The sequence below is a fragment of the Drosophila grimshawi genome, unplaced genomic scaffold (genome assembly GCF_018153295.1).
Source record: "Drosophila grimshawi isolate 15287-2541.00 unplaced genomic scaffold, ASM1815329v1 contig_311, whole genome shotgun sequence".
In the NCBI taxonomy this organism is placed as follows: domain Eukaryota; kingdom Metazoa; phylum Arthropoda; class Insecta; order Diptera; family Drosophilidae; genus Drosophila; species Drosophila grimshawi.
Genome location: NW_025063098.1, coordinates 9,982,061 through 9,997,668, shown reverse-complemented (window position 1 = coordinate 9,997,668; position 15,608 = coordinate 9,982,061). Strand labels below are relative to the sequence as shown.

General features: G+C 42.7%; 3 protein-coding genes across 9 annotated transcripts; 1 reads left to right on the top strand and 2 right to left on the bottom strand.

Moving 5' to 3' along the window:
* Positions 1 to 25: 25 nt before the first annotated feature.
* On the bottom strand, positions 26 to 4,289 carry LOC6563894 (formin-like protein 7). 4 transcript variants are annotated; one of them, XM_032737274.2, is made up of 7 exons: positions 3,622 to 4,283; positions 2,759 to 3,555; positions 2,459 to 2,585; positions 1,030 to 1,526; positions 402 to 963; positions 206 to 335; positions 26 to 148 (listed from the first exon to the last, which is right to left on the bottom strand). In XM_032737274.2, exons 1-7 carry the CDS (start codon positions 4,227 to 4,229, stop codon positions 122 to 124), a joined length of 2,748 nt encoding a protein of 915 aa, XP_032593165.1. In that variant the 5' UTR covers positions 4,230 to 4,283; the 3' UTR covers positions 26 to 121. The 4 variants fall into 4 exon arrangements, with proteins under 4 accessions (XP_032593165.1, XP_001989798.1, XP_032593167.1 ...); XM_001989762.3 differs by having other exon boundaries at positions 2,459 to 2,576; XM_032737276.2 differs by lacking the exons at positions 26 to 148; positions 206 to 335; positions 402 to 963; positions 2,459 to 2,585 and having other exon boundaries at positions 1,366 to 1,526; positions 3,622 to 4,288.
* A 175-nt stretch (positions 4,290 to 4,464) lies between these two features.
* LOC6563879 (biotin--protein ligase) lies at positions 4,465 to 15,507 on the bottom strand. Of its 4 annotated transcripts, none has more exons than XM_001989763.3 (12): positions 15,067 to 15,506; positions 14,670 to 14,992; positions 13,830 to 13,986; positions 12,920 to 13,758; positions 12,707 to 12,858; positions 11,670 to 11,808; positions 11,404 to 11,607; positions 11,154 to 11,339; positions 10,942 to 11,091; positions 10,730 to 10,873; positions 5,100 to 5,431; positions 4,465 to 5,034 (listed from the first exon to the last, which is right to left on the bottom strand). In XM_001989763.3, exons 1-12 carry the CDS (start codon positions 15,206 to 15,208, stop codon positions 4,860 to 4,862), a joined length of 2,943 nt encoding a protein of 980 aa, XP_001989799.1. In that variant the 5' UTR covers positions 15,209 to 15,506; the 3' UTR covers positions 4,465 to 4,859. The 4 variants fall into 4 exon arrangements, with proteins under 4 accessions (XP_001989799.1, XP_032593168.1, XP_032593170.1 ...); XM_032737277.2 differs by having other exon boundaries at positions 4,743 to 5,034; positions 11,670 to 11,826; positions 15,067 to 15,507; XM_032737279.2 differs by having other exon boundaries at positions 4,743 to 5,034; positions 11,670 to 11,826; positions 13,974 to 13,986; positions 15,067 to 15,507.
* Positions 5,832 to 9,640, top strand: LOC6563880 (kinase suppressor of Ras 2). Its single transcript, XM_001989764.3, has one exon. The coding sequence runs from the start codon at positions 6,105 to 6,107 to the stop codon at positions 9,264 to 9,266; it is 3,162 nt and encodes a 1,053-aa protein (XP_001989800.1). The 5' UTR covers positions 5,832 to 6,104; the 3' UTR covers positions 9,267 to 9,640.
* Positions 15,508 to 15,608: the final 101 nt, after the last annotated feature.

The window sequence follows — 15,608 nt, the reverse complement described above, 5'->3', positions numbered from 1 at the left end:
TAAATACAAACTTTATAATTGATGAGTGATGGATATAAATGGGGTTTTAGCAAGTGAGTCTTAAACATTATAAAGCATCAGTTAATCAATTGTTATATAGTGGCTATACTATGTGTGGCACCTAGTAATAGGCGCGTCGTGGATTGTTCTGCGAAAGAAAGTCAATTTGAAACACACACTTCACAGGTAGTCTTGGAGAACTCACCAGCGGATTGGGACGAAAGCGATAGGCCAACATCATGCGCTTCCTGTACGCATCATACTCATTGTCGCAATCCTCGGGCTGAGCGGCACTGTTGACACCCAAACCTTGATTACCGTCACGCTGCGGTGCTCTGCAAGTTCACAATATAAAGTCAATTAGAAGTGAGAATAGATGGATATTTAAAAAAGACACCTACTTGTTAACGGGGTCTACAATGCCGGCACCGTCTTGGCCCAAGCCTTGTCCCTCCTTCCAGCCCAACTTTTGCAGCATTTGGAAGCCAATGTTATCTTCTTTCAGTTTGTACTCCTTATAATCGCTTAAATCGGGCTGACGATTATTCTTCTTTGCCTCGTACTGTTCCATGAACTTCTTGAGCTCCTCGGGCGGCAGAAAATCACCAATGTGATGCTTGCCCTCGCTTTGTTTGGTCAGCGCATTGGCCCACAAGTGTGTCGCCTCCATTTCGGCGTTGCGCAACTTGTGCTCCCAGGTGCCGCCCTCAACGTCCTCGTCGGAGTCGTATTCGTATTTGAATTTGCCACCACGCGCCAAGCGATCGATTTCCTGTCGCTTACGCATCATGTCCTGGTAAAGCAAGTTAACCTTGTAGTGCTCCTCGCACTGCTTCCACTGATCTTCCGACAATGTGGTCGAACCATAATTAAGACGCGCATACTGCAATAGAGCCGGATCGTTGCGTGTGACGGCACTAAGCATGGGTTTGTTCTGGTTGCCAAAACTGGTGGGTGTGGTGCCTGAGATTAAAAATAGAATTCATTTATCATTTCCTATTCCATTCTTATCTGATTTATTTGGCTCACCTGAGCTGCTGGGCAGCTGCTCCTTTTCGCCCCAGCGGCTCTTACGCTCACGCTTGCGCCGCTGTCGCTGTGTCTCCCTATCTTCCTCCTCGTCCAGCTCGTTTGCTTCGCCAGATGCTGCCATGGTGGCCGCCTCCTCTTCGCGTTCGCGTCGCTCCTCGTCGCTCAGCTCATTGCGGCACTCGATGCGTCGTTTGATATTGTCGCGATTGCGATCCATCATGCCACGCATGTACTCATCATCTGAATCAAAATCGGCGCTAATTGCCGATTCCGGATCGTATTTATCAGCTGCTGAGTTACTATTTTGGTCATCCTGCTGCTGCTGCTGCTGTTGTTGCTGCTGTTGCTGTTGTTGTAGCTGCTGCTGCTCCTTGTTTAGCTGCTGCTCCCGCTCCCGTTCTCGTTGTCGCTGCCGCTCGGCACGCTGCCGTTCGTAATCGAGCAGTTGTGAGCGATAGTTTCGATATTGCTCGCAGTTCTTATCATAAAGAAACCTATTGTTAAAATTTTAAAAAAGAATTGAAACGTACAATGAAAAGTGCCCAAATGCATGCAATATACAAAGACATTATATGAATAACTGGTTGGTTGGTTTTTTGTGGCGCCCTTTTAGTAGTAGTGTGTGCTTTAGATAGAATCCTTCAGCTTACTCCTCCAGTGGCAGGACGACGGCAACATACGGCCAGTGTGAGTGTTAGGTGTGTGTGTGTGTGTGTGTCATTCGCGCGCACTCCCTCTTCAAATCTCAAATATTAATCCTAAGAAACTAACCGAACTAATTTTAAATCGACGTAAATCACAATCGGACTTTAACTATATTAAAAAAAATGTAATATCCATTGAAACAATGTAGACATTTGTTTTGAATTAAGCTCAGCTGCCGGAAAACATGTCTTAAGTCTTTTTTGTATTATTTCCCAACCCAAATAATTTGTGCTCAATGTGTTCAGTTCTGTGACTTTAACTAGCGATTAGAGATTGAATTGTTCTATTTGCGTTCACCTCAAATTCACAAGACTATTTTTGTGTTTTTATAGATTGTTTAAAATTATATTGTATTATATATTATCAAATGAAAAGCTTCTAAAGGTTTATCGACAACGGATAACTTGGCAAAAGCTTATTAAAACTAATAAATAATATAAGTAAATACAGACAAGAATCCTATTAGAGACTGTCATATGCTTGCAAGAGTATTGCATCATCGGCATTTATAATATATATATATATATTTATACTTCCTTTCATTATTTCCCTTTGTTCATGCTTGCCCCCAATAAAATTAAAGTACAAATATTTTTGTGAATTGGCTAAAGCAAAAGTGAGCAAAATTAAGCGACTAATTTCTCGGTTGACCCCGTTCTCGTTAATTAATTAATTAATTCAGTTAAAGTGCCCGGCGCGTGAAAATGTGCAGCTGATTTACCACAAGGCCGGATGCAATTCGCTTCTATGCAAACGTATTTTATCTTCGTAATCTTCACCATTTTCAGCGACCAGTGCGATTAGGTTTTCTATGCACGTTGGCAATTGTATGCATGTTTCTGAAAAAACTACATAAATTGCTTTAAAATCGTGCACAACGATTTGTAAAATATATATAAAATGGAAAATAAGATTGAGGAATGGGATGCTGGTGGATGGATATTTTGAATAGGGATTGCTGGGATTGTGGCAGAACAGAACAGAACAGACAAAAGAATATTGTCGAGGATAATGTACACACCTTGTGTTGGGGGCGTCAATGACTGAATTTGCACTTTCTGCAACTGTTGCACTTGCATCTGTTGCACTTGAAGCTGTTGCAATTGTTGTTGCTGTTGCGGCTGCTGCAGTTGTTCCGACGGCGGCGGCTGCTGCTGCTGCTGCTGCGTTGATTGCTCCTCTGGCTGCATGGGCGGTGGGGGCGGCGGTGGCGGATTCACTGTAACATGTTCCGGCAACAGAGCTAACTGCTCAACCTGGCTAACAGTGGGCATTTGTATGGCCTCCAGATTGATCTGCGGCTTTGGTATTGCATTCAAGTCAAAGTCTTTGGGTGCCGGTATCGCATTCAGCTGATGCATTGCGGCTTCGGACGGCAGCTGTGTTGGTCCCAATTGCATATAGATTGGCGTTAAATTGGCCAATGTGATTGGCATCTGTGGCGGTGGTGGTGGTGGCGGTGGTGCCACTGCAGCCGGATGCAGCTGCATCGGCAAATGATGAGGATGATGATGATGATGTCCATGAAAGAAAGCCATTTGCGACATTTGTGGCGGTCCCTGCGCCAGCAGCGTTGGATTGAATGCAAACGGCGGCGGTGGCGGTGGTTGCACTACCTGCGGCATCCCCGGGCCAGTGCCGGGCATACTAAATGCGAGATGATTGTGTCCAGCACTGGACACCGTTATGCTGCCAGCCATAGATGTGGCTATCACTGCCGCCGCACTCGTCGCAATCGTACTGAGTGCCAGATCCATTGACTCCTGCGGACTGCTGTTCTCCACACTCTGTGCTGTGTCGCCAGGGTTGTTCTCATCGCTGGAATAATGTTAAGGATTAAGGAAGGTTTTTTTACTGGCCTGCATTAGAGACATATATACTTACATAGGCACTGGGACGGGCGGTACAATTATAGGCGGCGGTTTGGGTTGTTCGTGCTTTTCAAGAATTTTCTTGAAATTCTCGAGAAAGGAACCATCGTTACAAAAGGTGTTCTTCACCTTGGGTGGCGGTTGCTCAACGCTCGGTTGTGGCAAATGTTGCCTCTTTAGGCTAAATGTTATTTTGCCCGTCTTGCCAGTGAAACTGTTTAGTGTCTTGGGTGTGCTATCATCGTACTTGCCCCTTGCACCCGATGCAGCCGTCTGTTCGCCATTATCCACTTCCAAGTCATTTATCTCGTCCGGCACAGCTACAGTTGTGGGCGATGGCGCTAGCTGCTGCGGCTGATGCTGCTGTTCTTCCTCCTCATGCTCCTCGTGTTCCTCCTGTTCATCGAGTGGCATCGGAATCGCCGCCGCCGGCGTTGTTGTCGGTGTCGTCGGCGTCTCAATGGTTTTCAATTGGGCTGCCAAAGTTTGGGCAGCGGCAACGGCTTTGGCCAGCTGCGCCGTACGCTGTTTCTCGAGTATTTCCTGGCGTTTTTTCGCAATTATCTCCTCCTGCTTGCTCATCTGTGCAAAGCGGTCCACCCGATAATTACGTTGCGCCATTTCTTTCAGTGTTTTAATTGTCTTTTATGAAGGGCGCTTATATAAATCCTTTGACTTCGTAGTTTTATTCGCTTCAAGTAAAAACTATGCATATATAAAAGTAAGAATGGCCACCCTATTTTTTTAGGAGTGTGACCGAAGCTGAAAAAATACCATATTGATAATGTCATACTAAAATACCAGAGGATATATTCAATTACTTTCTTAATTTATATAATTTTATTAAATTCTTCGGTAAACACTCATATATCAAGGTAGTAGTATATGTTATTTTCAAATATTACGGGGAACGACTTTAAACATATCAAATTTTTAGGAATAACATATTTTAGTAAAATGACAAACTTCTTAAAGATACATTTTTAAGATTACATATATAATTCGAAATATTTGGAAAACACTCAGTATATTGGCAGTGTGTTAATAATCTAGCTAACGGGATATAAGCTTCAACACAATAATCACTTTAAGTACAAACATTTATAAATATATATTAATATATGTAATAATTGATAAGTATATCTAAATGCCCCTAAAAATACAAACTGTTATTAGTAGTTCGATAAGTTATGTATGTTTGCATAAAAATAGTGAGGAATAAATAAGTTTGCAGTTTATAATAATTCCTTTTTAATTGTATTTAGGTACTATTAATCCCTTCAGCATATCAAAACTGTTGCCATCGGGTTGAACGGTCTCAATCGTTCCATTCGCTAATTTTACTTTCAAGAAACCTGCATCATCGATGCCAATAATCTTGGCATCCTTTTCTTGATTTTCCAGGAAAATCTTAACGCTTTGCTCGCTAAGGAATAAAAATAAGGAATGAATTTTAAAAATCTGCATACATTCTGAAAGTATTTCACATACCTATGCAGCCAAAGGTCGTAGTACAAGGCGTAGAAATGTTTGAAATCTCCGTTCTGGACTTCAGCCAAAATTCCTTCGATTTCATTAAAAATTAATGCAATAAATTGCTCATATTTCAGTAATGGTAATTTAGCAATGGGCATCCGCGCATTATACTCTTTTATCATATCGTTAATGCAAATTGTTGGTTTTGAGTTGTTTAAATTAATTCCGCTGCCAATATTCACCAATGCCTGCGAGCCTAATAAGGTGGTATTGACGACTAGTCCACCAATTTTTATGTTACCGTTGGCAATAATATCATTTGGCCATTTTAGAGCAATATCGAGTACCTGAAAAAATAGTGAGATATATAAAGAATATTTGTATGCTATTATTATTAAGTAAAATGAATGAATCAATAATAAATATATATACATATAAATATATTTTATTGAGTATATTTATTAATCAAAAGCTCAAGATGAATATTTTTTTAATGAAGCAACCAATAACGCTTCATCATATTACTAATTTTCTATATAATTATTTTAAAATTTTTTAAATATTATTAAAAAAGTCTTAAATGTCAAAAAGCCATTCATAATTATATCTGTTTTTACGATATATCGCGAGAAGTATATTTACAAGCGATGAACCAAGGAAATCGTACATCGATATCATCGACGATAGTTGTTCAGCTCTACTACTTGGGTGTAGAGAAATTTCGTGCGTGCAGGCGACAACACGGCACCCGTTTTGTCTGCCCCTCAACAAGAAAAAAACCTATAAAAAAATTATCGCATTTTTAGCATAGCGAAAGCTATCTTAACATCCTCGCTGCATATGCCGAAACGTGCATGCTTGTCGCCGAGGCAGACAGGCAGATTAAAGTGTACAGAATGCGTGTCAATGTGTTGAAAACAAGAAACGCTTTCTAAGTGCGTCTGAAAAAATCAATCAGTTTGTGCTGCTGTCGCAGCCGCTGCCGCTGCAAGGGGCGGGCGGGCCACAACAACAACAAAAATGAGCAGCAGTGCCGCCGCTGCCGCCCAGCTGACTGCGTCGCCAGTTAGCAAGAGCAGCAGCAACAACAATACAACAACAGCAGCAGCAAGTGAAAGTAATCTAATCATCATACAGGATATGATTGATCTCTCTGCCAACCATCTGGACGACCTGCGCACACAGTGCGCTACGAGCGCAACGCTGACGCAACAACAGATTCGAGGCCTGGAGTCCAAACTGGTGCGCTACTTCTCCGAGCTGCTGTTGACCAAGTCGCGGCTGAACGAGCGCATTCCGGCCAACGGTCTACTGCCTCATCATCAGGCAACTGGGAACGAGTTGCGTCAATGGTTGCGTGTTGTCGGGCTCAGCCAGGAGTCGCTGAATGTGTGTTTGGGGCGGCTGAAGACGCTGGAGCAAACGTTGCAGTTGAGCGACGATGAACTAAAGCAATTGCTTGCCCACAATACGAGCAGCAGCCAGCTGGACGAAGAGCTGCGCCGTCTGACCAAAGCGATGCACAATCTCCGCAAATGCATGGAAAAGCTGGAGAGCAACAATAGCGCCGTTGCATCCAATGCTGATCCGGACCAATGGCACTGGGACTCGTGGGATCGACCGCATCCGCAGCCGCATCACACACATCGCGGCAGCATTGGCAACATTGGCCTGGGCCTCAGTCTGAACAATGCCTCGCCACGCGCCCATCATCGTCATCATCACCAGCATCAGCATCCACATGGGAACGGTAAGCCCAAAGCTGGCAGCAGCTCCGCGTCAAGCTCACGCAGCGAACAGCACCCGCAATCGCAACAACAACAACTGACCAGCTCACAGATGACTCTGACACTGACACCCTCGCCACCAAATTCACCCTTTACGCCAGCCTCTGGGACGGGCGGCTCCTTGAGTGGAACGCCACAGCGCAGTCGGAGCACAACAACAGCGGCGGGCACACCACCGCCCGCTAAGAAGCATCAGACGCTGCTGATGCACAACAGCAGCAGCGCCTCGGACACAGCTGTGGCGGATCAACCACCGAGGCCACCACGTAGCCGGCTGCCCACAGATCCTAGTCCGGATAGCCATAGCTCCGCGAGTAGCTCGGACATATTTGTGGACGCTTGCGGCAGCAGCAGCAATGTGCTGCTAGTGCCGCCATCGCCGGTTGTGGCGCATGTGGGCATGGGTCACACCATTAAGCATCGCTTCAACAATTGGTATGGCTTCATGACCACGTGCAAACTGTGCCAAAAGCAGATGTTGAGACATGGACTCAAGTGCACCGACTGCAAATACACCTGCCACAAGTCGTGTGCACAGCATGTGCCCCCATCCTGTGGTCTGCCACCCGAATATGTGTACGAATTCCGGCAGACACAGGTGGGCGGTCGATGGGATCCGTCGGCGCAGCACAGCAGCAGCAGCAGCAAAGCATCGCCGGTGCCCCGAAAGAGTACGCTGGGCAGCAAACCGCAATTGCAGCAGCCACATCAGCTGCATCATGGCGACAGCAGTTCACCCAGCTCCAGCTGCACCAGCTCAACGCCCAGCAGTCCAGCATTGTTCCAACACCAGCAGCAGCAACAACAGCAGTTGGCTACACCCAACGCCTGTCAGCCAAAGCCCCCACAGCAACAGAATCCGCAGAGTCAGTTCAACTTTCCAAATGTAACCATTACTTGCAACAGCAATGCAAGTGCGGCTCAAACGCTAATCATATCGAATGAGACAACGTTGAGCAGCAGTAGCAGCACAGCAACAACGGAAACGCTGACCAATGGCAACAACAACAGCGGCATTAACAATAGCAATAACTGCAGCAACAACAGCTGCTACAACAGCAGCGGCAGCAACAACAGCGGCAACTACCATAACAACAACAGCAGCGGCAACAGCAGCAGCAGCATCATCATGAGCAGCAGCTGTGGCAGCAACAACAGCTCGAATGGCCATTCCGCGCTAATTGGCAGCCAAATGTCGACGCATTCGATCAGCTCCTCCTCGCAGACATCCTCGTCGCAGGTGAGCAGCAGCAGCAGCGCCACTTATACGGCGAGTCTGGTCAACAGTGGCAGTTTCTTTCCGCGCAAGTTGAGCAATGCCGGAGTGGACAAACGGACACCGTTCACCAGTGAATATACGGACACACACAAGTCGAATGATAGCGATAAGACCGTTTCGTTATCGGGTAGTGCCAGCACGGACTCGGATCGTACGCCCGTCCGTTTGGATTCGACGGAGGATGGGGATTCGGGTCAGTGGCGACAGAACTCCATATCGCTCAAGGAATGGGATATACCCTATGGCGATTTGCATTTGATGGAGCGTATCGGTCAGGGTCGCTTTGGCACCGTGCATCGCGCCCTGTGGCATGGCGATGTGGCTGTTAAGCTGCTCAACGAGGACTATCTGCAGGATGAGCATATGCTGGAGTCGTTTCGCAATGAGGTGGCCAATTTCAAGAAGACACGTCACGAGAATCTGGTCCTCTTCATGGGCGCCTGCATGAATCCGCCGTATTTGGCGATTGTTACTTCGCTGTGCAAAGGCAACACTCTGTATACATATATACATCAGCGAAGGGAGAAGTTTGCGATGAATCGGACGCTGCTGATTGCCCAGCAGATTGCGCAGGGCATGGGGTATTTGCATGCGCGGGATATCATACACAAGGACCTGCGCACCAAGAACATCTTCATCGAGAACGGCAAGGTGATCATAACGGACTTTGGCCTCTTCAGCTCCACAAAGCTACTGTACTGTGATATGGGCCTGGGCGTACCACAAAATTGGCTCTGCTATTTGGCACCAGAACTGATACGTGCCCTGCAGCCACGAAAGCCGCCCGGTGAGTGTCTGGAGTTTACACCTTACTCGGATGTGTACTCCTTTGGCACCGTTTGGTACGAGCTCATTTGCGGCGAATTCACGTTCAAGGATCAGCCAGCGGAGTCGATCATTTGGCAGGTGGGACGCGGCATGAAACAATCGCTGGCCAATCTACAATCTGGTCGCGATGTCAAGGATCTGCTAATGCTCTGCTGGACCTACAAAAAGGAGGATCGGCCAGATTTTGCACGCTTGCTCTCCCTGTTGGAGCATTTGCCAAAGAAACGTTTGGCTCGCAGTCCCTCGCATCCTGTTAATCTCTCGCGTTCCGCAGAGTCTGTGTTCTAACCAACCATTATACAGAACAGCAACAAGAATAAGAAGAATAACAACAGACTACTCTTTGTATTGTTTGTAAGCAGAGCAGCAAGCACCACACACACACACACAAACACACACACAGTTTCTAATTAGCACAATTCCATGTTATATATGTCAAATGTAAGCTATACTCTCTCTGTAACTGTAATTGTTGTGTAATATTGCGTGCAAAAATGTCAAATTGTCATTATATGTATTGTGTATGTGGAGAGAGAGAGAGAGAGAGCAAAGCTCGCTTCCTCAGCAGGCTCTCGAAAGGACTCTCAAATAGAAAACTAACGGAAACTGTAAATATATAGTACATTTAAAGCAAGAGAAACGAGAAACTATATACATATATATATACAGTATATATATCCAAATTATAGCATTTTACATTTGCATTGTAAAATATTTTGACTTTAACACATACACACAAAAATGTTTAATTAAAAGACAACGTTTAAATGTTGAAGAGCAACAAGCAAATCTGAATGAATGAATGCATTAAAGCAAACAAAAAAACTAAAATATAGACATAGACATTACAAATAAAAACTACATACGGTTAATGTTAATGAAAACCAAGCACTGTGGCAAATCTATATGTAAACGTAAATCAGGTGAGCAATTTTAAAATTGTTAATTATGTGTAAGAAAAGCTCTATATATCTATATATATATAAAAACTACAACAAACAAATATATATATATATATACATATAGTTATACATATATATATATTGAACTGTGTATTGTAAAATGTATAAAGCAAACAAGTTGAATGCAAAAAATATACGAAAAACAAAAATTGTCAAAATAAATATCACTACAACAACAAATTTATTAACAATTAAATTTCAATTGGCAAACAAATAATGCTATATCAAAGAAATTCCATTTTAATTTAATACACATAGATAGTTTTCTTTCTTATTGTTTAGAAAAATGCGTTATTTTGAGTTTTGTGGACTTCTACACAATATACAAAAGTCGATGAGATGTGCGAAGCATTTTTATATTAAAGCCGTAAAATACTCTTTTTTATAAGAATGGGTGTTTACAAGGCTATCATAAAAAGGCTAATATGTCACATTATTTACACACATGTAAAAAAAAATGGCCATTGCATTTATAACCGAATTGAAACAATGAAAAACTCAACATTTGCAATTAATATCAATATGCAAAGAGTCTGCGAAATAACCAATTAAAATTAAGGGCTTTAAAATAGCTATGGGTAAATAAATACAGGTCAATGCCGATCGATTTTTCTGACTTTGAAAAATCATAGTTTTTAGCAGAGGCATAAATAATATGCAGATTATGTTAAACAACTAACAATTAAATGTTTTTATTAAAGCCCAATAGATGTTCAGCAATTGGGGTCAATTCTTATTTGGGTCTCCAAAAGCAATTCAAAGTTCACACAAATATATAAAATCACTTACCCTATACAGTTTATGACCTCGCAGAGTGTTCACAATTGCGGCTCCAATTATATGCTGGATCAAGGATAGACGCGATCCCAACGGGGTGTCCATGGGAATGTGCAGCTGAGTGGAGAACATTGCACAGCCAACTGGACTCAGCCACTAAATAAACAAATAAAGCAATAATTTTTAAGAAATATATTCATGTTATAAATAGTTAATATATTTACCTGATTATTGCTGCGGCCCACGCCCGCAGTTTGTTGGACAGGCAGCACAGCAATACCGTGCATCAGCTCCAGATCTTGGATGACATGCATGGAACTGCTTATGATGGGCACATAGATGACCAGGCGTCCAATATGCTCGGTTTTTAAGTTCTACAATAGCAGTGGAAAGGATCAAATTGTGTATTTGAACTGACAATGCGAGCAGCACTCACATCAAAGTAGTCAACCGTGGAGAAATCATCTGGGCAGGAATGTATTATAATGGGCAGCACATTTGTGTTCGCAACGGGCGCCTTATCGTCTTTCCCACAGAATTTAATGGTTAGCTTGGGCGTCACTATGACATCGTCAGGGCCGCTACAACGTGGACGCAGCTTCTCCAACAACTCAAATTTAGACTGAAAATACAATTTTTTAACTGATTAACACAGTCAGGAAAAGAACAGGAGAGCTACTAGTCACCTCATGGCGACCCAGGAAGTAGGCCTGCTTAAAGACAACTCCGGGCACGGCGGATGCCACTGCATCACTGCTTCGCACCTGGACATCCAGATACTTACGCAGGAGATCCGTAAAGATCTCGATGCGTGTGGGTTCGCTTTGCTTTAGAATCGAAAATTTATCCTCATCAAACTCAAACTCACTGGGATTTGTCTCCAGATGCACCTGCAATATAAATTGGAAATTATGAATACTTTTGTTCCCAAAGCTATGGATTTCAATATTACCTGCGAGAAGACGGCCTTGCCGCCACTTTGCAAACTGTTGGCCAGCATTAGACTTGGCGTGTTCCACGTCTCCTCAGTGCCCAAAACTTTAACATCCAATTTGTGTGTCTGCCCGGCGAGATCCTTCAAATCCATGGACCTTGGACATACTAGAGCTCTAAGCGGCGTTCGTTTCGTATTTTGGTTTTGGTTTTTTGTTTTGTTTTTTGGTTTATATTTTGGTTATGTTGTTGCGAGTATTATCGTTTTAGTTTATGTTAATGGTAAAAGTAGGATGATATTATAGGGCACACACATAGCACAAACACACACACACAGAGCAGAAAGGGGAGATAAGATAAGATAAGCACATAATACGAGATTTAAGGAAGAACTCAAAGACCGAGTGGAATAGAATTTAAAAATATAGTAGCACGATACGAGGAAGTAAAATGAAATCACAACATACAATTTAATATGTATAGGATTTAATAAATTTCAGTGGTTTTGGGGGAGTGCAATACACCGATAATAAATATAACAAATTAATTTTGAAAATCGACACACAAGACAAATATATGATTTAAAATCATGGGAAAAAATGTACAGAAATAGCGCCAATTTGAGCATGAAAGGTTTGAGAAACACAAAAGAGATTAGAATTAGTAAGAAATTGTTGTTAATTATGTTGGCTAAAGTATTTTTCAAACACAACATTAATATTTAAGTAATTACAGTTATTTAAAAAAATATTCAATATACAAAAGCAATTCAACATGCATAGTTATAAAGGAATCAAGTTAATAAGCTTTAGAATCTGGGACACTCGCATGTATATAGTAAATAGAAACCTGGACTCTTAGGGGATTGCTTATAATTACATTTCGAGATAAAGCCACTCAAATTATTTTGTAGTCCATGACATAATATGCTTTATAGATATTTTGTGGAATTCATTTGAAATTCAAATTCAATTTAGCTTTGAGTGTGATATTCTCGTGTGGAATGTGTTGTGGTTCATTGTGTTGAAATCACAGACACATGGCAAGAAAACTTACGGTGTACGCGAATGCGACGGAACCGACGACTCCTCGCTATCCGTAGAGAAGTTCTTCTTAACGGGAGAAGGCTGGTAGCAGAAAATGTGATGCATCATCTTCACCCGCTGCCATTTGTCATAGGAAAACTGAACCAATTCGTGCTCTCGAACCTGAAATCATTAAGGAAATTGCTTTATACTGCTGACTTGATTACTATTTCATTCCACTCACCTCAGCCGTGCGATAATTGGGCAATATGAAGTGCAAGATATCCGAGCAGAGACTCAAGACCTTGCCGCCATGCAGAAAATAATCGACAAGTATCTGGCCAATGTTTGGTGGTACTGATCCACAAACAACGAGCAGCGCCGTCTGCTCAATCCAATGCTTTTGCCCCGCCTGCTGCGGTGTCAGCGGATAAATGGTGTACACATCCGACTCAAGGAGCTGACGAAGTGTTGCTATTGCAGAATCCCGGGCACTTGCGCTGTCCGAATAGACGAGCACATTAAGCGGTTTACATTCACCCAGGCTATTCTTATTCCGCTGCAAAATGGGACGCTTTCGGGATGTTGAAGCGGCGGATTCCGATGGTGGCGAATTCGGTTTAACGGCCACAAAACTCTTGCTGGGCGTCGATGTTTTCGACGCTTGTGCGGATTTCGATTCTTGGCTGGATTCTGCTGCTGGCATGGTGGTTGGGGTTTTTTCCACTTCACGCGGCTTGCTCAATAGATTTTCAGCTGTCGCCGGCTGCTTTAGCTTTGTGGGCTTGGCAGGAGTTGTTTTCTTGGTGGTGGGTTCCACAACAGCCACGGCCTTCACACTGCTCTGTACTGCTGCAGGCGGCTGGACTATTGGCTCCTGTTTGGGAGCACTAGCCTTGAGTTCGGTACGATTCTTTTGCTGCTCGAATTCGATTGCCTGGTGAGCTAATACGCAGAGACCACGTAAATCCTCCAAATGCTTCTGCCAGCCCTCTGGACTAATTTCAGCTGAGTTGCGCGATTGACGCTTCAGATGATTGGCCAGCAGCTCGAAGGGCTGCGGTTGTCCCTCGCCCTGCACAGCTGCAGAAGCAAATATTTGAGATTAGTGTGTGACTATAATGTTTGAAATAGAAATCAGCTACTGGGCTTACACTCAATCCTTATAAGTGGCAACTGATCGTTTATATATAAATTGTTTTGTAAAAATGTCATTATCAATAGTTGTGTGAAGTGCTCAACGTCCGTCTCGATGAGCACCGCCAGGTGGGAGTCTATTTTCCATGCGATTAGCTTACCGTAATTTTCCAGCTGACCAAGGATTTAGTCAATTGATCACAAGCATGAAAATAAAGTAATAAGATAAGAATAATATATATTACAAAATTGCCGACATAAATAAATAATCCCTCACTAAATAACTGAGAGATATAAATGGATTCGAAATTCTTCACAAATTTAAATTTACTATATATCAAAAATTCTATCAATTATTGTTGGACATATTCAAACTATCAAAATTATAAATAACTTTAAGAACTACAAATCGAAATTTAACATATATGAAAAAATTCAAACTATCCCAATTCTCGATATCTCACCTAAGGATTTTTTGTTAACCTTTCTTAGTTGTATTTTAATAAATTGTAGTTGAAAATGTAAATCTAAGATTGCGAAACTTTCATAGTTATATTTAAATATATAATAATCGAATATTTAAATCTAATTAAATATTTCTTATGGGGAATTTTCCATTTAGAAATTTAAACTGGTTACTAATTAATTTGAAGATAGATGTAAACAGATAGATATATAGAAATATGTCTGATTTTTCACTCCTCTTTGAATAGTTATTTACCAATGGTTAACCCCAATTTTAACCAACAAAATTTTGACAGAATTTTGTAATAGAATTTTGAATTGAATTGATCTATTTGTATAAAAAAATAATAATAATATTAACCATAGCTATAACAATAAATCATAAATCTTACCCGAACCGGAACGAAGTGTGCGGCCGCATCCCGTTCTACCTGAGCCTCGAGCAACAATTGCAAATGTTGTGTCTTGTCCGCCGACAGAGTTATGCGCGGCTGCGGTTCAATGTCCGTTGGTGTCGCTGTGGGCGTCAAGGCATCGGCGGCATAGTCAAATGGCAGCCAACTGGGCGCCGCTGGAAAACTGATCCATGGCGTTATGCGCACCGTTTGCAATGGACGCAGGCAGCAACCGTGTTGATTGCCATGCAGCCACAAAATATCCGTAACCTTGGCCGCATTACGATTAGCACACAGCTCCGAACTGGCAATTGTCGCATCTGACACACAATAAGAGACGGGAGAATTAGTTTGCAGCTTTCTATAAACCATAACCCGGTAACAGAAGTCTCACCGAAGCCATCGTCATGGCCAGCTTGGAGCGCATAGAATGCAATGCTCGACGATTGCGCCAACTGCTCGGCAATTTTGTTGCAGGCCCTTTGAATTCGCCAGGATTGCATCAAAGTAGCGCTCACGTAATACAGGGTTAACATTTTGGGATGATGAACAAACGGGGGGAACAACGGTTGCGAGTCTTTTTAATTTTCAATTATTGCCCATTAGGACACAAAAACACGGTCAATATTAATGTATGTTGGGCACGGCACGGCTGTGGTAAAATCAATTTGCTGTTTCGTAATTTGGCAAATTCAATTTGCTATTTATCACTGCTGGAACGCTCTCTGCCTTTTCCGCGCTTCCTTGGCAACCGTTCGACACAGTTTCTTTTTTTGTTTTGTATTCCTCTATGCCATGACATTTATTGTTGATTACTGCACACGCAAATTCGTCGCGACGCATCAGCGCTTATCAATCAGCATGATAAGAATGGGCAACATTCACAGTGAAGCGCGGGAAACAGCTGTTCCACTTAACAGTAAAGTTTTTAAATAA